The 22,048-nt window shown below is 40.3% G+C and overlaps 2 protein-coding genes, 1 long non-coding RNA gene and 1 other non-coding gene across 10 annotated transcripts in view; 1 reads left to right on the plus strand and 3 right to left on the minus strand.

Moving 5' to 3' along the window:
• Positions 1-3,416: 3,416 nt before the first annotated feature.
• On the minus strand, positions 3,417-5,240 carry LOC109277640 (uncharacterized). 2 transcript variants are annotated; one of them, XR_008422122.1, is made up of 2 exons: positions 4,500-5,240; positions 3,417-3,932 (listed from the first exon to the last, which is right to left on the minus strand). It is a non-coding gene; the product is annotated as an uncharacterized LOC109277640 (long non-coding RNA). The 2 variants fall into 2 exon arrangements; XR_008422121.1 differs by having other exon boundaries at positions 3,417-4,159.
• Positions 5,134-22,048, plus strand: part of MAPKAPK5 (MAPK activated protein kinase 5) — a 41,729-nt gene continuing 24,814 nt past the window's right edge. For 2 of the 5 annotated variants that reach the window (XM_053902032.1, XM_053902033.1), the window contains exons 1-5: positions 5,134-5,330; positions 17,426-17,499; positions 18,205-18,280; positions 18,844-18,941; positions 20,485-20,597. In XM_053902032.1, the coding sequence (XP_053758007.1) occupies positions 5,154-5,330; positions 17,426-17,499; positions 18,205-18,280; positions 18,844-18,941; positions 20,485-20,597 (538 nt within the window). In that variant the 5' untranslated portion in view covers positions 5,134-5,153. The other 3 variants (XM_019467423.2, XM_053902035.1, XM_053902034.1) reach the window with 2 other exon arrangements.
• Positions 7,670-22,048, minus strand: part of TMEM116 (transmembrane protein 116) — a 152,287-nt gene continuing 137,908 nt past the window's right edge. For both annotated transcript variants that reach the window (XM_019467428.2, XM_019467434.2), the window contains one exon: positions 7,670-13,337. In XM_019467428.2, the coding sequence (XP_019322973.1) occupies positions 13,282-13,337 (56 nt within the window). In that variant the 3' untranslated portion in view covers positions 7,670-13,281. The remainder of the gene's footprint in view (positions 13,338-22,048) is intronic.
• Positions 21,291-21,444, minus strand: LOC128777143 (small nucleolar RNA SNORA62/SNORA6 family). Its single transcript, XR_008422341.1, has one exon. It is a non-coding gene; the product is annotated as a small nucleolar RNA SNORA62/SNORA6 family (small nucleolar RNA).

Raw genomic sequence — 22,048 nt, forward strand, 5'->3', positions numbered from 1 at the left:
TGGGTAGAAGCCAGAAGAGTTTGGGGGTACATGCTGGAGATGTGGGTGGAAAGGTCCATTTTGGTGGGGCATTAAAGGAAATGGGGAACATGTTGTTGGACAATGGAGAAAGAAAAAGGTGGTCATTGTTGCAAAGTGGCAAAGAACGTGGCCCAACTATGTCCTAGTGCTTTTGGAAGACAGAACTTGTGAGCAATGAAACTGGATATTTAGCAGAAATTTCTAAGCAGCATTTGAAGAGCAGCTTGGTTCCTTCTGACTGCATATGATAAAATGTGAGAGGAAAAAGATGAATCTAAGAAGGAACTGTTAAACCAAAACGGACCAGAACTTTTTAAAAATTTGGAAAATTCTCAGCCTGTCCATATTGCAAAAATTTAGAAAGTGTGTTTGGAAGAGAACATTGAAGGATGTGGTTGGACTATCACATGACAGACATTATTGGATTATGGGAGCAGAAACACTGCCTGCTTGAACTGAAGGGAACCGAGACAGGAAGAAACGAAGGAAGGCTTCTGGACTTCTTAGATTCTACCAAAGAGGGCAAAAGAGCTAACTTGCTGTGAATGTGCACTATTCTTCGAGAGGATGACTCCAGAGGTAATTCAGAAATCATCAGGGCCAATGGCTTGGTTCCAACCGGCTAGAGAGGCTTCATCTGGGGTTTGGTGGCAGGGCTACAACCCCAGTGGGTCCAGAGGAGAGTGTATCGAACCAAAGAAGATTATTTTCCAGCCTTAAAATCTACTGGTATTTGCATTATTAGGTTTTGGACCTGCTTGCGACCCAGCACCCCTTTCCTCCTTCTGATTTCTCCCTTTTGGAATGGGAATGGCTATCCTACACATGTGCTACCACTGTATTTTGGAAGCACGTAACTAACTTATTTGATTTCACAGGTCCACAGCTAAAGAGGAATTTTGTTTCAAGATGCATCACACCTATAGTCTCATCCACATCTGATTTAGATATCTACATCCTTTGGACATTGGAGCTGATGGAGGAGGCTTAATTTTTGAGGCTGTTGAAATGGAATGAATGTATTTTGCCTGCAAGGAATTGAATTTGGTGGGGGCAGGTATTTTGTTACAGCAACCTGAACTAAGACAGACCACATTTTCCTTACAGTGCTCTGGATTTGATCCTTGCTTCACAGCCACTGCTAAATTTTAGCACTGGCTGCCATCTAGAGAGACCAAAAATTTCAAAACAAGCAAGTCCTGGCTCCTTCCTGTTTAATAATCTGCTTCTCTTCTCATGTTTTACCACAAGGAGCAAGAAGAAACCAGGCAGCATCTCCTGCTTGGAAACTGCCTTACGAGATCACCAACTTCATTGGGAACATTAGTTCTTTCCACATAATTGCCGATGGCAGTGTTGCCAAACCTTGTGCTACTTCAAAACCAGGATCCTCTTTCCTCCAGTTTCCAAAAACGTTCCTTACTTCCTTTTCGGCCCTCATGCATAGCATCTTCAAAGTTCAGATTTCAGATAGTTCATCTCAAAGTTCAGTTTGTTCAAGATAATTTAAGCTTTCTCTAACTCACTCCTCAAAATCTTTCCAGCCTCTGTGCACTGTCTGGTTCTCAGCGACTCCCACATTATAGGTGGTTGTCATGGCAGCCTCCCACTTCCAGGCACCAAAATCCGTATTAGTTATCTATGCTGCATGACAAGTCACCCCCAGACTTAGTGCCCTAAAAACCTTTTTTATCTTAGTTTCTGTGGGTCAGGAATTTGGACACAGCTTAGCTGGGTGCCTCTTCCTGGCACAGAAGGCTGCAATCATCTCAAGGCTCAAATGAGGAAGGATCCATTCTAAGGTCATTTACGTAGACCCCCAAAATGGGCAACTATCATGGGCTGATTAGTATCCTCCCCTCCAAATTCATGTTTACATGGAACCTCAGAATCTTGACCTCTTTGTAGATGTCATTAAGATAAAAACTATACTGGATTAAGGTGGGCCCTAAATCCAATGACTAGTGTCCTCCTAAGAGGAGAGGACACAGAGAAGAATATGTGAAGACAGAGGCAGATACTGGAGTAATACATTCCCTATTGGCCAAGGAATGTCAAGGGCTGCCGGGAGCCACCAGAAGGTAGAAGAGGTGAAGGATTCAACCTTAGAGCCTTTAGAGGGGGCATGGTCCTCCCAACATATGGATTTCAGACATTTGGCATCTAGAATTGTGAGAAAATAAATGTTTGTTTTAAGCCACCCAGTTTGTGGTAACTTATTATGAAAGCCCCAGGAAACGAATAAAGTAACTCACATTTGAGCTGGCATCCTTCAGAGCAAATGAAGAAGAGAGTAAGAGAGTGCCCAAGAGAGAAGCCAAAGTCTTTCTGTAACGTAATCTCGGACATGACATCCCATTATTAGAAGCAAGCCATTAGATCCTTCAAGGAGGGTGAGGGGATTACACAAGACCATGAATACCAAGGGGTAGGCATCACTGATGACTACCTTAGAGGCTTACTACCACAGCCATTTCCCCAGCAAAAAAATGGAGGAAACCTCTCCTTTGGGCTCTGCCTTCTCCATTCATTGATTCCTTCAGCAAATATTTATTAAATATCTGCAGTGGGCTGAGTATTGAGGATGTGGTCAATAATACAAAGAAGATTCTGTCCCTTGAGATTATTTACAGTCTAGTTGGAGAGAGACCACTAAAGAATAAGAAACAATAAATATATAAATAAAAACTACGAGATAAGTATAAGGAAGTAAGTTATGAGACAATAGGAATATCTGATTTAGACTGGGGACAAGACTTAATCCTGTCTTCCTGATAAAGTGGTATTTAGAATGTGGTTGAAGAGGAGCACCTGGGTGGGTCAGTCGGTTAAAGCAGCTGACTTTGGTGCAGGTCATGATCTCATGGTTCGTGAGTTTGAGCCACATGTTGGGCTTCGTGCTGACAGCTCAGAGCCTAGTTTGTTTCAGATCCTGTGTCTCTCTCTCTCTCTGTCTCTCTAAAATAAATAAACATTAAAAAAAAAAAAAGAAGAATGTGGTTGAAGAATATGTAAGAAAAAAAAGAACTTGTACAAATTAGGCCGTGTGTGTGTGTGTGTGTGTGTGTGTGTGTTGGGAGGGGAGAGGGAAAGCACATGTAGGTAATGGTCAAGAAGTTAAGCTGCCAGACTCAGTGTTTGAGGCTACGGACCTCTCTTCTTCATCTCTGCATCTTTATTATGTAGCACAGTGCCTGGCACAGAGAGGCACCCGATAAATTACTACTCAATCAATGAATGAATAAAACCAAGGCATCTTTGATTTCCTGTTATGGATAATATCAATTCATTTAGAAATTTCCTCCCAATGTTCACTGATGGATCACTGTTCTTAATTGGATTACACGCAGCACAGGCAAAGTTGCTATTACAAAAAGACTCGAATACATGAAAGCTCAAAACAATAAAGGTTTATTTCTGTTTCTCATAGAACAGTCCTGGGTGGACATATAGGTCAATGGGGGCAAATGTTCTCCACTTAGGAATCTTCCATCTTGAGGCTGTGCCTTGTCCAGAACCAGAATCGTCCAGCTGGCAGGGTAAGTAGGAGCACCTGTTGACGAATTTTCTGGGCCAAGCCTGGAAACTGGGCACATCTCTTCTGTACACTTTCCGTTGGGGAGAGCACAGGCACGTGGCCACACCTACTTTAGGGGGCTGAGGAATGCACTGTAGGCATATGGCCAATAAAGATGACAACCAGGTCTGCACCACAACTTGACTTATCCTCTGGGATAGCGCACAAAACCCTCAAATTAACCTCGACAGAAAAAAAACCTGTGGATTCCCCACCCTCAGCCTCATCAAACCTTTCATTCACTGAATGGCACCATCATCCACCCGGTTGCTGAAGACAGACTCCTGGAAGTTATTCTTGATTCATTTCTTATTCTTACTTTCTACGTTGAATCCTTCAGGAAATACCGGCAACTGTACTCCCAAAACATACCGTAAATCCATCTACCTGATCTTTGCTGTTACCTCCTTAGTTCGAGCATCAAATAATCTCTCATCTGGATCGTTCCAATCACCTCTTAATAGCTCTCCATGTCTCCACTCTTGCTTGCCCACAGTTCTCTATCTAGCAGAGTGATCTTTCAAAACATAACTTTGATCACAGCACTCTTCAGTTTAAAATCTTCCAGTGACATAGAATAAAATTCAAAGTCATTACTATGAACTCAAGGTGTATGATACAGCCCTGTCCACCTCTCCAGTCTCATCCTTTATCGTTCTGTCCTTTTACTCCCTCTGCTCCAGCTACAACGAACTTTTTGCTGCTCCTCGAACATTATTTAGCTTATCTCCGCCTTAAGATTTTTGCACTTGCTGTTCCATATGCCCAGAAATCTCCTCCTCAGATTTCCAACAGACAGCTCCTTCTCATTCCTCAGAGGTCTCAGCTTCAATGTTACCTCATGGGAGACCTTCCCTGATCATCTACTAGGAAAAGTCCCCACAACCAGTTATTCTCTTACCTCAGCATCCTGTTCACTTTCTTCTTAGCATCTACAAACTCAGTGCCGTCCCCTGTTCATTTGCCGCTTAGCTCTCCTGAAAGTGAGATCCACTGAGCAAGGCCGGGCTCTTGATCCTATTGCTTCCCAAGTGTTGAGTAGGCCTGGTACAGATGCCGCTCAGTATCTAAGTGAACGAATGAAGAACCACCAAGCGGTGATCAGCCAAAAGCTCCTACAAGGTCCTCCGGTAGGTTGCTGGTGTAGCGGAAGGAGCACAAACTTGGCGTCCAATTCTGACCTGACCACGTCTCAGCTATGGCCAGTGAGTTCGGTTCTCTGAGACTTAGTTACCTGATCTGCAAACGGGGGATAAGAACATACTTACCTCGCAGCGTCAAATGCTTACTTCGTAAAGAAGAAAGAAACTGATGGAGAAAAAGAGCTTTACGTAAAGTTAACCCTCCGAATATACAACTACTATTGCTGTTATTACACACAACTCTGTTCTCTTACCTCTGGACCTGCCGGGGACCTCTGTTTCCTCTTGCTCATCACGAACCCCAACTCCCGGCTCCTTCGCGCGGACCGTTACCGGCGGGATGAACCTTCTGGCCGGCGCCGGGAGCGGAGAGGGAGAACCCGAACGCCGCTCGAATCAGGTGGTGCACACCAATGGCCCCGCCCCGTCGGGGCCCCCGACCCATTACGTCATCAGCACGGCGCCAGCGTTGCGGAGGGCCCGGGGGCCTGTCCCGAGTGTGGCGCTGCTTGGGGAGGCCCTGGCGGCCGCCTGCGAATCAGCTGCGTGGTTTGGGGGCGCTCGGAAACCCCAGCGGACGTCGGCGAGGGGTGCGTGGAGCCGTGGGGGCGCGGAGTCGGGCGGCCGGAGGGGCGGCCCGGAGCTCAGGCGGGGCACGGCGCCGGCGGGCGGGCGGCCGGCGGGGCTGCCCGGCGCGGGTGTCCCGGCGATGTGTGGCGCTGAAGCGGCAGCGGCAGCGGGAGCGGCAGCGGCGGCGGCGGCGGGCTCGGCCTTGGCTTCGCGGAGGTGCCGGCGGCGGAGACGGAGGCGCAGGTTCCTCATTAGGACCTGGCGAGCCCGGGCCTAATCGGCGGCCCCGCGAGGCCTCTGCACGGCGCCCCGGACGGGGACCCTCCCCGCCTCGCCCTGCCCCGGGAGCCTGCCTCCCCGGCTGGGGATGAAGCCGGGAGGCGTCCGCGCGGGGCCCAGCACAAAGGCTTGTCCCCGGGGGCCGCCGCCGCCAGCCTAGAGCCGCCCGCCGAAGCCGAGCCGGCGCCAGGGCCCTCGTCCCCTCCGGTCCCTGGGGGCGGCGGCTGCCGGTCTCCCCGAGGCCCAGGGGCCCTAGCGCCGAGCTCCTCGCACCCTCGGCTGCGGTGGGACCCGGCACCTGCGCAGCCTCCGCCGCTCCCGGCCGTAGAGACCCCACGGAGCATGTCCGAGGAGAACGACATGGAGAAAGCCATCAAGGTAAGGGGGAGATGCCCCCTTCCTCCCCGCTCTGTCCCTGTGGCATTCATCTGGGCTCAGCCTCAGAAAGCGGAGAGAACTTGAAGCGAGAGATTCCAGCGACTGTCGGGTTTCGATTTTCCCGGATTCCGTGGACTGCGTTTTACGGCCCTGGGGCGAATGGTTTGTGTATGTATAGGGAGGGATGTCCGACTCCCTGTGACTTTTCTGGTTAAAGCAGGGATGTGATTTGTGCTCAGCTAAAACGGAAGGTGAGTGGCGTGGAGATACTTGATATGAGTGGGACGGAGGGGGCCCTTCTACACTTTCGATCACCCCCCGAGTGCCGCCAGTATTTGTTTCCGGATGATCTGCTACAGTACTTGGAGAGTCGGACTTTACCCATCGCTCTCGAATTGTTTGAAACCAGCCTCCTGGAAACCTGCAGGTTCAGAAGGAGGTGGTCCGCCTTCTTACAAAATCCGTCTTTGGGCAAATACTTGTTCTTTGGCGTTTGTTGCCTCTCTTTTGCCTCTTCCCTCTCCTCCTAGGCAGCACTTAATTTATTGAAGAAGAGCTAATGGTGTCCCGTGACTTACTGCTCTGTTAACAACAACAACAAAACAAATATGTGTGTTCTAAAATGACCCAAATAAAATGAAAAGTTTTTTAAAAATCTGTTTTTTACTCTTTGTTTTTGTAAAAGCCACAAAACAAACAGGCAGACTTTGAGGTGCTAATAGTTAGAAAGTTATTATCTAGCCGTAGCTTGGAAATTAGTCTTGTGTAAGTTGAACACTGAAGCTTAAAGTTCGATATGCATTATTTACTTATATTGCAGTATTAAGTCAGAGCATCTGCGAATTTTCATTTTCTGTGGTGCCTGGCTGGCTCAGTTGGAAGAGCGTGCAGCTCTTGATCTTGGGGTTGTGAGTTCACGCCCCACCTTGGGTGTAGAGATTACTAAAAAATAAACCTTAAAAAAAAAAAAAAAAAAGAATTTCATTTTCCCTTGAAGGACAGGCATCCACTGGCAACTTGGAGTTATTTTCCCCTTCAGAACACACTTACAAAGTTACACTTCTAACAGTTTTTGTTGTTTTGTTTTGTTTGGTGTAGTAAAGTTTATAGAAATCAGTCATTCCAAAGAAAGTTAACCTTTTAAAGGAGGCATGAAAATGTACACATTAAGGAAGATCAAATTTTACCACAAAAAATGTTCTAAAACACTCCATTTTTGTGGGAGGGGGTTGGATTTTATTAGTACAGGGTCAGGAATGGTTACCTCAAGTTTTATGACTGGGTTGTGAATCAGAGCATATGTGGCAGATTTTTAAATTCAAGTGTTGTCTGTTTTGTGCCAGGCGCTGTCTTAGGCACTAGTGGTACAAAGCCAAACTTCTAAATGTCCCTGCCTCTCCTGCAGTTTATAGTCTAGATGGTGGAGTTAGGTAAAAAAAACAAAAACAAAAACAAAAACACAACACACTGCAGGTGGTTACAATTAAGTAGAAAAAGGGTGGGGAGTACTATACTAGGAAAAGTAGTCAGGAGAGGCCTCTCTGAGGAAGTGACATTTGTGTGGAGCTCTGAAGGCAATGAGGGAGCAAACCTCCACTGTCTTGGGGAAGAATATTCCAGGCAGTGGGAACAGCAGAGAAAAAGGCTCTGAGGTACGTTCAAGTCTTGTGTGATCCAGGAAAAGCAAGGTGAATGCGTTGGGTCAACATACATTATGTTTTATTTATTATTTTTTTAAATGGTTACTTATTTTTGAGATGGAGACAGAGGGGAGGGGCAGAAAGAGAGGGAGACACAGAATCTGAAACAGGCTCCAGGCTCTGAGCTGTCAGCGCAGAGCCAGATGCAGGGCTTGAACCTACGAACCCACCCGTGAGATCATGACCTGAGGCGAAGTTGAACGCTGAACCGACTGAGCCACCCAGGCACCCCAGCATAGATTACGTTTTAGAGAGGTGATGGGAAGCTAGAGCTCAGAGGGACTTGTAGACCATTGTAAGCACTTTGGCTTTGACCTTGAATAGAAGAGGACCTCTGTGGAGTTTCTAACAGAAGAGGGACTTCTAGTGGCTAAATATATAAATGGGAGGCAACGTTACATAGTGGTTACAATAGTTTATGTAGACTAACGGATTAAAACATCAGCCTTAGGTGCCTCCTTAGCGCAGTAGGTAGCACGTCAGTCTCATAAAACCTCAGCCTTGCCATTCATTAGCTCTGTCCTTGAGTAAATCCTTTTACTTCTCTGTCCCTGAGTTTGCTCATTCCTAGAAATGAGATAAAAACACTCCATAGGGTTTGTGAGGATTTGATGAGCAAATATTTCTAAATGTGCTTAAAATAATAACTAACATTTAGTAAGAACTTGATGAATGTTGGCTCATAGCAACTAAACAGTCGTTTTAGAAAGTTACAATTTCTTGGTCACTATTGCCCAAGTTAATTTTCTTAAAATATTTTAGCTTTTCTTCATGTACTTGATAGGTCATTGATGAGTCTTCCTACTAATTTGTGTCCAACCAGTACAAATAAGTGGAGTTGAAAATATCTGATCTGACTTCCAGTACTGACTAGGATATACTCCCTTGGAAGCAAGCCAGCATCACAATAAATAAAACTTCTGGTCTGTTACCTTGTGCTATATTCATTATTTTGCTTTCTTGAGGATGTCCCTCATTGGTGAGGACTGAGACCTCTAGAGTTCAGCTGGAAAAGCTGTTGTCCTGGACTCTTAAACTTCTGCCTGACTACCTAAGAGCGGTCCAATTAGACTTTAACATCTCATCTTATTACTCTTCAGAATAATTAGGATACGGCCAAGGCAACAACCATAGCCTCTGTCTTCTCATTTCTGTCTCTTCTCCCATAGCCCTATGGCTTCACTATTCCTAAGGCACTTAACTAAACCTGGAGAATGAGCATTTGGGGGTTAGATATTGTCTTGCATATAGGTCTTTTATTGTATATGGAAGAGTTCTTAATATTTGATGAACTAGTGAAAATTCATTTCCTTAGTTTTAAAAATTTTTTTTAAATTTCAGTATAATTTACATACCATAAAATTAACTCAGTGTAAGTGTATACTTGAAGAATTGTTAATAAACTTACAGAGTTGTGCAACTGTCATCACAATCCAGTTTTAGAGTATTTCTATCCCCCCCCTAGAAAGTTCTTTTTGCCTCTCTGTAGTCATACTCTACTCCCACTTGCCACTCCAGATGATCATTGATCTGTTTTCTGTCACCTGTTTTGTCTTGAGAAATTCCAAATTAATGAAATTGTATATAATATGTAGTGTTATGTGTTTGGCTTCTTAAAATACTTATAAGATTCATCCATGTTAGTGCATGCGTTGAGTTTATTTCTTTTTACTTGTTGAGTAATCTTTATTGTTTATTCATCCCCAGTTGATGGGCATTTAGGTTGTTTTTGAATTTTAGCTATTATGAACAAAATGATAAATACAACTTGCCCATGCAAGTTTTTGTGTAAACATTTGTTTTAATTCCTTCTGGGTAAATACCTTGGTATGGAATTACTAGGTAATTTTACATATGGTAAGTTTATGTTTAACTTTTTAAGAAATTGCAAAACTTTTCCAAAGTAGCTTTACCAATATTCATTCCCACCGGTAGTATTTGAGTGGTTTGGGCCATTTTTGTTTGTTTGTTTTCACCCTCCTCACAAATATTTGGTATTGTCAGTCTTTCTATTTTAGCTATTCTAATGGTTGTGTAGTAGTATCTGATTGTGGTTTTAATGTGCATTTCCCTAATGACTCATATTGTTGAACAACTTTTCATGTGTTTATTTGCCATTTGTGTATCTTTTCTGGTGAAATGTCTATTCAAATCATTTGCCCATTTTTAAATTGGGTTATTTGTCTTATTGAGTTGCAAGGGTTCTTCATATACTCTGAATAAAACCTAATTCTAATGCTGTTGAGTATCTTTTCACGTGTTTGCCATTCATGTATTTTTTTTTCCTATTTAACTATTAAAATCTTTTGCCCATTTTTATTTTATTTTTAATTTTTAAAATGTTTATTTTTGAGGGAGAGAGAGAGTGAGAGCACACAAGCAGGGGAGGAGTAGAGGGAGGGAGACAGAGGATCTGAAGTGGGCTCTGTGCTGACAGCAGAGAGCCTGATGTGGGGCTTGAACTCATGGGCTGTGAGATCATGACCTGAGCTGAATTCAGATGCTTAACTGACTGAACCACCCAAGAGCCCCTTGCCCATTTTTAAATTGTTTGTCTTATTACTGAGTTGTAAGAGTTCTTTATAAACTCTGAATAAAAGTGATTTATCAGACATAGATCTGCAAATATTTTTTTCCCAGTATATGTCTTGGCTTTTCACTTTTTAATGGTTTTAACTTTGATGAAGTCCAGTGTATCTTTTTTGTTTTTCTTTTTCTTTTCTTTGATGGATTGTGCTTATGGTGTCATAGCTAAGAAATCTTTGCCTAGTCTCAGGTTATAAGATTTTTTCAACTATATTTCCTTCTAGAAGTTTTATAGTTTTTAGTTCTTTATTTAGATCTGATATCCACTTGGAGTTAACTTTTGTCTTTGGTGTCACATAAGGGTCTAAGGTTTTGTTTGTCTTTAACATGGATATCCAGTTGTTCCAGGACAGTTTGTTCAAAACACTGTCTTTTGCCTATTGAATTACTTTGGTACTTTTTTTGAGAATCAGTTGATCATAGTGTGTGTTTTTTTCTGGATTCTCTGTTTTGTTCTATTGATCCATATGACTGTCCTCATACCAGTATCATCTTTATTACTGAAGCTTTATAGTAAATTTCCAAAACTGGGTAGTGTGAGAGCCAATTTGATTTTTCTTTTTCAAAATTAAGTTGGCTATTCATGTTCTTTGTATTTCCAAATGAATTTTAGAATCAGCTTGTTTATTTCTACAAAAACGTGTGCTGGGATTTTGATAGAGGTTCCACTGAATCTATAGGTCAATTTGGGGACAGTTGCTATCTTAACAATATTGTCTTCTAATCCATGAACATGGTATAGCTCTCCATTTCATTAGGGCTGCTCCCATTTTTCTTGGTGATGTATTTGTAGTTTTCAGTGTATAAATCTTGCACTTTTTAACAAATTTATTCCTAAATATTTTATTCTTTATGATGCTGTTAAGAATTGTTAAATTTTATTTTTTGGATTGTTTGTCATTAGTGTAGAGAAAGGCAGTTTATTTCTGTATTTTGATATTGTGTTTTGCATCTTTACCACATTTGCTAAGTTCTAGATTTTTTGTGTGTGTGTAGGTTCTTTAGGATTTTCCACATATAAAAATCATGTCTTCAGCAAATAAATACCGTTTTACTTCTTCCTTTACAGGATGCGTGCTCTTAATTTTGTTTTCTTGCCTTATTCTGTGGGTAGAACCTCAGGTACAGTGTTGAATGAAAGTGGCAAAAGTGGACATCTTGCCTTGTTCCTGATCTCAGGGGAAAAGCATTAAAGACTTATTGCTAAGTAAGTGGTTTTGTAGACATCCTTTGTCCAATTGAGTTTTCTTCTATTCCTTGTTTGCCGAGAATTTTTATCAGGATTAGGTGTTGAATTTTTGTTAAGTTCTTTTTCTTCACCTATTGAGTTGATTATATAGTTTTTGTTCTTTATTCTTACTATGGTATATTAATTGAGTAACATTAATTGAGTTTCAGATATTAAACCAATTTTGCATTCTTGGTATAAACCTCACCTAGTCTGATGTAAAGTTATTCTTACATGTTTCTGTATTCACTTTGCTAATTTTGCTGAGGATTTTTGCATTTTTATTCATGAGAGATAAAGGCCTATAGTTTTCTTGTGATGCCTTTGTCTAGCTTTGGTATGAGGGAAATACTTGCTTCCGAATGAGTTTGGGAAGTTATATCCTCCTCTGTTTTCTGGAAGAGTTTGTGCAGAGGCTTGATATCATTTCATTAAGTAGGGGGCAGTTTTTGCCTCTTGTGAGGCATTTGGCAGTGTCTGGAGACATTACAGTTGTTCAGTGTGGGTAGGGGATGCTTGTAGTATCTAGCAGGTAGAGTCCAGGAATGCTCCTGAACATCTTAGCAATGCACAGGACAACCTCACAACAAAGAACTATTGGTTCATAATGTCAGTGATGCTGAGGTTGAGAAACCATGCTTTAAATGATTTGGTAGAATTTCCCACTGAAGCTATGTGGGCCTAGCCTTTACTTTGTGGGAAGACTTTTTTGTTTTGTTTTGTTATTAATTCAGTTTCTTGTTATAGTTTTATTCAGATTTTCTATCTCCTCTTGAGTGAGTTTTGGTAATTTATGTCTTTCTAGGAATTTGGCCATTTCATCTAGTGGTCTGATTTGCTGGCATAAAGTTGTTTATGGTGATCCTTTATAATGCTTTGATTCCTGTAAGGTTGATTGTGATGTCTCCTATTTCTTTTTTTTTAAATTTTTATTATTATTTTTTTAATGTTTATTTTTGAGAGAGATACAGAGCATGAGCAGGGGAGGGGCAGAGAGAGAGGGAGAAACAGAATCCGAAGCAGGCTCTGAGCTGTCAGCACAGAGCCCGACGTGGGGACCAAACGCTCAACCAACTGAGCCACCCAGGCACCCCCTCCTCTTTCATTTCTAATATTAATCATTTGTGGGGTTTTTTTTCTTCTCAGTCTAACTAAAGTTTTGTTAATTTTGATATCTTGAGGAATTAACTATTGGTTTTCATTGATTTTTCTCTATTTTCTGTCTTCTGTTTTATTGATTTCTGCTCTAATTTTTATTATTTCTATCTGCTTGCTTTGACTATATATATAAGTTTATTTATTTATTTTGAGAGAGGGTGAAAAAGTGTGTGTGGGGGGAGGGGCAGAGAGAGAAAGGAAGAAATAGAATCCCAAGCAGGCTCCACTCAGTGCAGAGCCCAACGGGGCTTGATTCCATGACTGTGAGATCACAACCTGAGCCTATATCGAGTCAGATGTTCAACAGACTGAGCCATCCAGGTGCCCCAAGTATATATTTTTTTCCTGCTAGTTTTTCAAAATAGAAGCTTAGGTTATTGATTTGTGATCTTTCTTATGTAGAGATTTATAGCTATAAATTTCCATCTAAACACCACTTTAGCTGCACATAATAAATTTTAGCATACATACAGCCCCCTCACAGCCATGGTTTTGCTTTCCATGGTTTCAGTTATCTGTGGCCAACCATGGTCGGGAAGCAGACAGTCCTTTTGAATCATCAGAAGGTCAGTAGTAGCCTAATGCTTTGTCACAATGCTTCCCGTCATTCATCTCACTTCATCTCATCATACAGGCACTTTATCACCTCACATCATCACAACAAGAGGAAGGGTGAGTATGGTAGAATACGATATTTTCTGAAAGAGAGAGAGCATGTTAACATGACTTTTATTACAGTATATTGTTATAATTGTTTTATTTGATTATTAATTATTGTTAGTCTCTTACTGTGCCTAATTTATAAATTATAATGTATAATGTTAAGCTATATACATTATAACTAAATTATTAAATTTTATCATAGGTATGTAGAGGAAAAACATTAGGATTTGGTACTGTCCTGTGGTTTCAGGTATCCCCTGGGAGTCTTGGAATGTATCCTCCACAGACAAGGGAAGACTACTGTATTGTTTTTATTTTCATTCAGATCAAAATATTTTTTTAAAAATTTTTCTAATTTTTCTTGTTTCCTCTTTGACCCATTGATTATTTAGAAGTGTTAGGTAAATTTTGAACTTCTTTGAATTTTGAATTTTTTTTTGAATTTTTGAAATTTCCCAAATTTCCTTGTTGATTTATAGCTTAATTCCATTGTGGTTGAAGAACTTTATATATTCAGTTTAAAAAAATTTATGGAGACTTATGATCTAGCATATGGTTTATCCTGAAGAATAGGATGCTGTGTTCTGTAGATGTCAGGTCAAATTGGTTGACAGTGTTATCTTCTACTACAAGTTTTTCTTGCTGATTTTCTGTCTAGCTTTTCTGTTATTGAGAGTGGCAGTATTAGAATCTCCAACTATTTTTTTGAATTGTCTATTTTCCTCTTATATTCTGTCAAATTGTGCTTCATGTATTTTTGGATTCTACTGTTAGGTGCCTGCATATATGTTTATAATCATCCTATCTGAATTGACCTTTTCATCATTATAAAAAGTGCTTCTCTTTCTTTATTAACATCTTTTGATCTATCTATCTATCTATTTAAATTAAAGTTGGTTAACATACAGAGTAGCATTGGTTTTAGGAGTAGAACCCAGTGATTCATCACTTACATATAACACCCAACAAGTGCCCTCCTTAATGCCCATTACCCATTTATCTCATCCCCCACCCACCATCCCTCTAACAACCCTCAGTTTGATCTCTGTACTTAAGAGTGTCTTGTGATTTGCCTCCTTCTCTGTTTTTATCTTATTTTTCCTTCCCTTCCCCTGTGTTTTATCTGTTGTGTTTCTTAAATTCCACATATGAGTGAAATCATGAGATTTTGTCTCTCTCTGCCCAACTTATTTCACTTAGCAAATGTATTCTAGTTCCAACCATACTGTCACAACATCTTTTGTTTTAAAGTCTATTTTGTCTATTGTCTGTATAGCTGCTTCAGCTCTCTTGGTATATCTTTTTCCATCCTTTTACTTTTTTCCCCATTTAAAAAATTGTGATAAAATTAAACATGAAATTTACCATCTTAACCATTTTTAAGATGCACTTCACTGGCATTAAATACAGTTCTAATGTGCAGCTATCACCACCATCCATCCCCATAATTCTTTTGCTCTTGTAAAACTGAAACTCTGTACTCATTAAACAGTAACCCTGCCATTGTCTCCTTCCCCCCCAGACTCTACCAACTACCCATCTACTTTCTGTCTATAATATTGACTACTCTGAGCACCTCAGAAAAATGGAATCATAAAGTATTTGTCTTTTTGTGACTGACTTATTTCTCTTAGCATATTTTCAAGGTTTATCATATTGTAGCATATTACTGACTTTCTTTTCTTTTACTTTTTAAGGCTGAATGATATTCCATTGTATGTATATGGACATTTAGGTCCCTTCCATGTTTTAGCTATTGTGAATAGTACTGTTATAAACATAGATGTACAAATACCTCTTGAAGATCTTGTTTTCATTTCTTTTGAGTATATACCCAGAAGTTGACTTGCTGGATCATATGGGAATTCTAGTTTTAATTTTTTTGAGGAGCTACCATACTGTTTTCCACAGTAGTTGTACCATTGTACACTCCCATCAGTAGTGCATAAGGGTTCCAGTTTCTCTATATCTTTGCCAATACTTGTTATTTTCTGTTTTTGTGTTTTGTTTTGTTTTTTGCCTTTTTTTTTCTTTTTGATAGTAGCTATCCTAATGGGTGTGAGGTTGTATCTGATTGAATTTTGATTTGCGTTTTCTTCATGATTAGTGATGCTGAGCATCTTTTCATGTGTTTATTGGCTGTTTTTATATCTTTGGGAAAATGTCTATTCAAATTCTTTGCCCATTTTTTGAATCAGGTTGTTTGGGTTTTTTTGTTGAGTTTTAGGTATTCTCTATATTCTGGATAGTAATCCCTTATTACACACTTGATCTGCAAATATTTTCTCCTATTATGTGGGTTGCCTTTTTACTCTATTAATAGTGTTTTTTGATACACAAATTTTTTCAATTTTCATAGTCATCTTGTCTAGTTTTTCTTTTGTTGCCTGTTCCTTTGATGTCCTATCCAAGGAATCATTGCCAAAGACAGTGTTATGAAACTCGTGTCCTAAGAGTTTTATTGTCTTAGGTCTTACATTAAGCTCTTTGATCTATTTTGAGTTTTTGGTATATGGGGTTAAGGGTCCAACTTTGTTCTTTTGCATGTGGATACCCAGTTTTCCCAGTACAATTTGTTGAAGAGCCTAAATGTCCCATCAACTGACGAATGGATAAAGAAGACGTGGTTTATATACACAATGGAATACTACTTGGCAATGAGAAAGAATGAAATCTGGCCATTTGCAGCAACGTGAATGGAACTGGAGGGTATTAGGCTAAGTGAAATAAGTCAGTCAGAGAAAGATAGATACCATATATTTTCACTCATATATAGATCTTCAGAAACTTAACGGAAGACCATGAGGGAGGGGAAGGGGGAAAAAAGTTACAGAGAGGGAGGGAGGCAAACCATAAGAGACTCTTGGATACTGAGAACAAAGGGTTGATGGGGGCTGTGGGGAGAAGGGAAAGTGGGTGATGGGCATTGAGGAGGGCATTTGTTGGGATGAGTACTGGGTGTTGTATGGAAACCAGTTTGACAATAAATTATATTATAAAAAATTAAAAAAAATAAAAGTGTTACTTCACTAGTAATCAAAAAAAAAAAAAAAGTCTGAGCAGAAAAAAAAAAACCGGGCTGCAAAGACGTGTGGAGGTGATGGCTATTCTAATCTTATTTTATATGCTTGCATATTAATTGGGCAGAAGCTCTATTTTCATCTCTGAACTTAGCCTAATGTCTGGCACATAGCAACTGCTCAGTGAATGTGTGTTACATGGACAGATATTCTGTTCCCATATACTGGGAATTGGGATTCTGTTAGATTTTCATTGCAACAAAACAATTTGAATGTCTCATGAGTTTTAGCCCAATTTCTCAAGGTCTGAATTTGGTTTCCTTTTCTTCCTTTGGAACCCTGAAAAATGAATTTTAGCCTACCACAACTTTAATATGTGGCTTTCTTGCCTGAGCATATGGCAATAGAAGCTTAACATATAGTGATTAGACAGGAATTCCATAAAAACTATAGAGGCTATGTCTGGAACCACTGAAAACTATTAAAAGTATAATAAAACAAGTAAAAACTATAAAAAAATATAGTTACCCAATGAATATGACAATATCTTTATATTCAAAATGATGCCATTGAAAATTAGATCAATTTACTACTCACTACTACCTTATTTGAACTTTTAAGTCTCAATTTATTCAATAGATAACAATTTACTGTTATTCCAACAATTTGACCAACTTGTTCAAGAGTATAGGCCACTGGTCATGGAAGCATATATCAGACCAGTCTTTCTGGAGCCTCAGAAAAGGTACCTGACCATTTTAGCAAGTGAATATTTAGTGTGAAGTATTTTGAAAGAATGTCTTCCTTTCACACTCCCCCCAAAAAACATTGAATATCTACTCAAATGGACCTTGTAGATGAGCTGAAGAATTTCTTCTCCTCCTAATGTGTTTGCTTTCTCTTTTGCTGGAAAACAGTGCCTAACTTAGTCATTTAGACAAAATACCTAATTATAAAACCAAAAGAATGCAAAGCTCTGCTTATCGGTTTCTCTTAGAAGATGAGGTGTTGAGTGATAAGGTTTTCTGTTGTCCACCCTGCTTAATTTTCAGCTTTTTAATTGGAGAATCATTTTCTGCCCCCACCCTTTTCTATTTTAATAGGAAACCTCCATTTTAGAGGAATACAATATCAATTGGACTCAGAAGCTGGGAGCTGGAATTAGTGGTCCAGTTAGGTAAGAGACCCACATGCAAAGTATGGCAAAGTTGCTCTGAAGAAGGCCATTTGACCTACATTGGCCATTAGAAACAGCAAGTGTGCCACACTTGTGAAATAACTTTAACAAGTGGAGGTATTTATGTTAGGCTTTTTCTCATCCATTTAGAAATCTATTTAATTGAGCCACATGGTCTGTAATGTAGAATGATTTAAGATACTGAGGTTGCGGAGCTACTCTTGAGAGTCGCCTATAGCCAGCAGAGGCCATTATTCCTTCCTTGGCCATCCTCAGGTTGCTTTCACATGGCGCGGGAGCTGAGGCTTGTGCAGGGTGGGTGAGATGGCTTTTCTGCCTCTCCACCTGCTAGCCCTAGGGGCAAGTTTATTTGGATGCATCTGGATATATTCTTGATTAGAAGTACAATTCTAAGGGGGCACCCAAGTGGCTCAGTCAGTGAGGTGTCTGACTCTTGATTTCGGCTCAGGTCATGATCTTATGTTTTGTGAGATTGAGCCCTGTGTTGGGCTCTGTGCTGGCAGCATGGAACCTGCTTGGGATTCTCTTTCTCCCTCTCTCTCTGCCTGTCCCCTGCTCGTGCTCTCTTTCTCTCAAAATAAATAAGTAAACATTAAAAAAAAGTACAGTTCTAAAAGAACTTGTTAAATTAGTTTTCACTGTTAATAGATGATTTCTGATTGAATTTTTTTCCTCCAAATCTAGAGTCTGTGTGAAGAAATCTACTCAAGAACGGTTTGCACTGAAAATTCTTTTTGATCGTCCAAAAGCTAGAAATGAGGTATGGCCCTTTGTTGCCTTGATTTGCCTAAGTATTGGAAGTGCCTAAGAATTATTCTTTTTACAAGTAAGGCAGAGAATACAGAGATGCACAAAGAATCTTATATCCATATTTACCCCTTTTCCCTATTCGTGTTATCATGTTAAAGTGGTCCCATATCTATCAGTGCCAAAGGCTGATAGAGTCTTATTTCCTTTCAACTCCCTCTTGTTCTTTTTCAGTTAATGTAGTTCTTGTGCCCTGAACTGTTCAGGTTTACCTCAGCTTATACTTATTGGACAAGGTCCCTGAAGAGTGGAGAATGGTGAATAGTGTCTTGTAAGTGCTGTAGGAGGGCTGTGACGGTGTGTTTCTACTTTAAAAAAAAACACCTTTGTTTTAAATCACCCAGATGTTGTGATGACATGTTAGGAATATGTACAATGGAGGACATACTCTTTTGCTTAGAGATGTATGAATAATTTCTGAAACCAAATGAGTTATTTGCCAGATTTTTCATTTGCTGATAGATGGGGCAGCAGAAAGTAAATTTGTTGGTGAGGTGAATCTCTGTTCTCTTTAAGGTACGTCTGCACATGATGTGTGCCACACACCCAAATATAGTTCAAATTATTGAAGTGTTTGCTAACAGTGTACAGTTTCCTCATGAGTCCAGCCCCAGGTAAGACTACATAGGGGTCATCACCTCATATCCACCTCTCCACATGTAGGCCAAGGTGTAGTGGGGTTTTCCTCTCTTTTGTGCTCTCTCTCCCCCTCCCCCTTTCTCTCCATCCCTCCTTCCTTCCTTCCTTCCTTCCTTCCTTCCTTCCTTCCCTCCCTCCCTCCCTCCCTGCTTCCCTCCCTCTTTCCTCCTTTTAGTTTGGAAAATTTCAAACATTTGTAAAAGCAGACAGAATTATTCAGTGAATCCCCAGGTACCCATCATGCAAACTCAACAGTTACCAACTCATTGCCAGTCTTGTTTTATCTATGCCCCACCTACTCTCTGGGGCCCCCTGATTATTGTGATTACTTTCTCTTTAAAAAAAAAAAAAAAGTATGTAATGTGGAATTAAAACATTCTATTTCAAATTAGTGAAAGAGGACCAAATATTACTCGGCACTGTCTTTGAAGTTGATATGGCAAAAAGCCCGTATTGCTTAGTCTGACATTGCTTTTAAAGGAAGAAATCAACATTATTCTTTTAGCTGCCAAATATTTGGCAAACCCATTGAGTGGCATTCCAGGTGTCTTCCAGGGAATTCAAAGTTAAATAAGGTATGGTTTCTACTGGGGGTACTGAGATGTAAACCTGTCATCATAGCAATGTGATAGGCACCAAGGAGAGGCATCCATAAAATACTTTGAGCTTATAAAGGAGAGGAGAGCTGCTAACTGTAGGCTAGGGAGACAAGGTGTCTCACACAGTGGTTATGTCAGGCCTAGGACTTGAAGAGGATGGGTAGGAGTCTTCTGGGTGGACAAAGAAGATGGATTTGTAAAAACAAATGGGAAATCAAATGATTGTTTCTTACAACTGTGCTCTGTTGGTGAAAGCATTTGGATGGAAACTGGAAGCATGTATATCAAAGAATGGTAACCAGAATTCCGATTTTTTTTCTTTCTGACACAATAAGAATTTTTGCTTTTTTTTTTTTTAGTAGCTGTGTAGCCTTGTCCAGCTGTCCTGCTGGGTATGCTGTGGGTCACATGGAAAACTAGTGTAGTGGGGACAGGAGTGGAGAGAGAGAGACACGGATATAGATACAGACACAGACAGACACAGAATGAGAGTGAATTACCAGGGTGGCCCAACAGCAGCCAAGTGACTTGAAATTCATGTTCTACACAAAGTCATACTCTGTTTTCGATACATTTTCCATCTAGCTGCCCTAAATATGATACAAAACATGTCACTTAATATATCACCCCCCCTTTAACATCTAGTAATAACAAGTACAGTATCTTCAAAAGGATCATTGTCTTCAAAACTTAATTATTTTACTCCCATTTTAGCTTCTTAGAAAATTTTAGGTGTGGGCTCTTTCTTATTCATAGTGTCTAGTTGGTAGTGATAAGGGTCCACTTAGAGGGGTGTGGGCGGGTCAGACTTAGGAAGCAGTTATTACACATTTGGTACATGAGGCATCTTTAGGTTAGCTACTTGATGTTTCAGGGTTTTTTTTTTTTTAACTTAACAAAATCAAATGCTTTCAAACAGGGCTCGACTCTTAATTGTAATGGAGATGATGGAAGGGGGAGAGCTATTTCACAGAATCAGCCAGCACCGGCACTTTACAGAGAAGCAAGCCAGCCAAGTAACAAAGCAGGCAAGTTAACCCCGGGTACCAATCAAACTGCCAACAATGTTGGTTAACAAGCACAATTTCATTGGGGGGAATAAAAGAAAGCTTGAAGAAAAGCTCTATTTGATCTCTCATTGCCTGCTTTGTTATGTAATCAGAAAAGATGCTTTGACAGGAGAAATGTGACCCCTTTTATGCTTTGGTGGGGAGCACTGTATTTTTAAGTGGTTGTCAATTGCTTGTCTATTATAAGATTTAAATACACTCTGGAAGGAAGGTAATTTTTTAATTCCTTTTTAGACTGTAGCTATTAAACATGTAGTGTCTAAGCACTATTGTTGGACTTGGAGATAAATTGCTACTGATAACACCTGAAAGATTGTATGGTATAAAAATATGTTCTAAGATGATTGTATACAAGACACTTTGCTTTTGAGTCACCTTATCAGATTTTCATAGAATTCTAAGGTCTTTCTAATTCTGGGTTATTCCTGATTATAGTCTATTTTGACATCATGTTTTATTGCTACAGAAATGATTTATGTCACAAACAATACTAGGAATCTAACTGAAATTACCTCTTGAAGAGGTGAAAAGCTAGACTCTCAAGGCTTATCTTCAGGCCAAGCAAGCAAGGCAAAAAGCAGGAAGCACAGCCTAATTGGTTCTTAATAAAAAAATTATTCCAAATTTTCCATGAGCCTCAAGCATTTTTTTTTTCACTTGTAGCAAGAATTACTATCAAACTCTACTTACTGGGCCAGAGACCCTTGCGGTGTTAGCGGAAGACTTGACCCTCTTATAGCACACTACCTATGCTTGTGAGTGCAAACCACAGCCAGCAGCCTCAAATCCAAGCTCTACCAATGTGAAGGAGCCTCACGCATTATTAGAAGCCTCCTTTCTGGTAGGGAGGAACTGATATTTGGAATGCCAAGGACAATTCCATACTGAGAACTAAAAAACAGGTAGAATTTGTTCTATTTAATTTTAAAAAATGCACCTCGTATTTTTCAAATATTTTAAATCTTAGGATGTGCTCTGATAATCTTCTGTAGAACAAAAACCCTTCAAACCCACTTAAATAGGTGACATTTCATTTCAACAAATGGGATGAGCAAATTGGAACATCTGGTGGAAAAATCCAGTTAGCTGCTTTCTATTTTTCTCGAAGGCAGAGCTTGGAGTTGAGCCCCCTGGAGAGTGCGGTTCCCTTCTGAGCCAGGTGTTAGTGGCCACTGCCCTGCTGGGCAACACCCAACCCTACGAAGGCTGCCTGGCACAGCGCTTACTCTGCAGCCCCGTTGCATCTCAGATGAGTGGAATTGGAAGCATTTCATTCTTCCCATTTCATACAGGATTTAACCATCAGTTTACTTTGACAAAAGAAGTGTGTTACTGTTGTATTTTCCTCTTTGTTTAATAAAATACAGGTTGCACTTAAACTAAGTTTAATTCATTTCTATTCCTTGGTACCCA

This window comes from Panthera pardus, unplaced genomic scaffold (genome assembly GCF_024362965.1).
Source record: "Panthera pardus isolate Hobbes unplaced genomic scaffold, ASM2436296v1 HiC_scaffold_15, whole genome shotgun sequence".
NCBI classification, from domain to species: domain Eukaryota; kingdom Metazoa; phylum Chordata; class Mammalia; order Carnivora; family Felidae; genus Panthera; species Panthera pardus.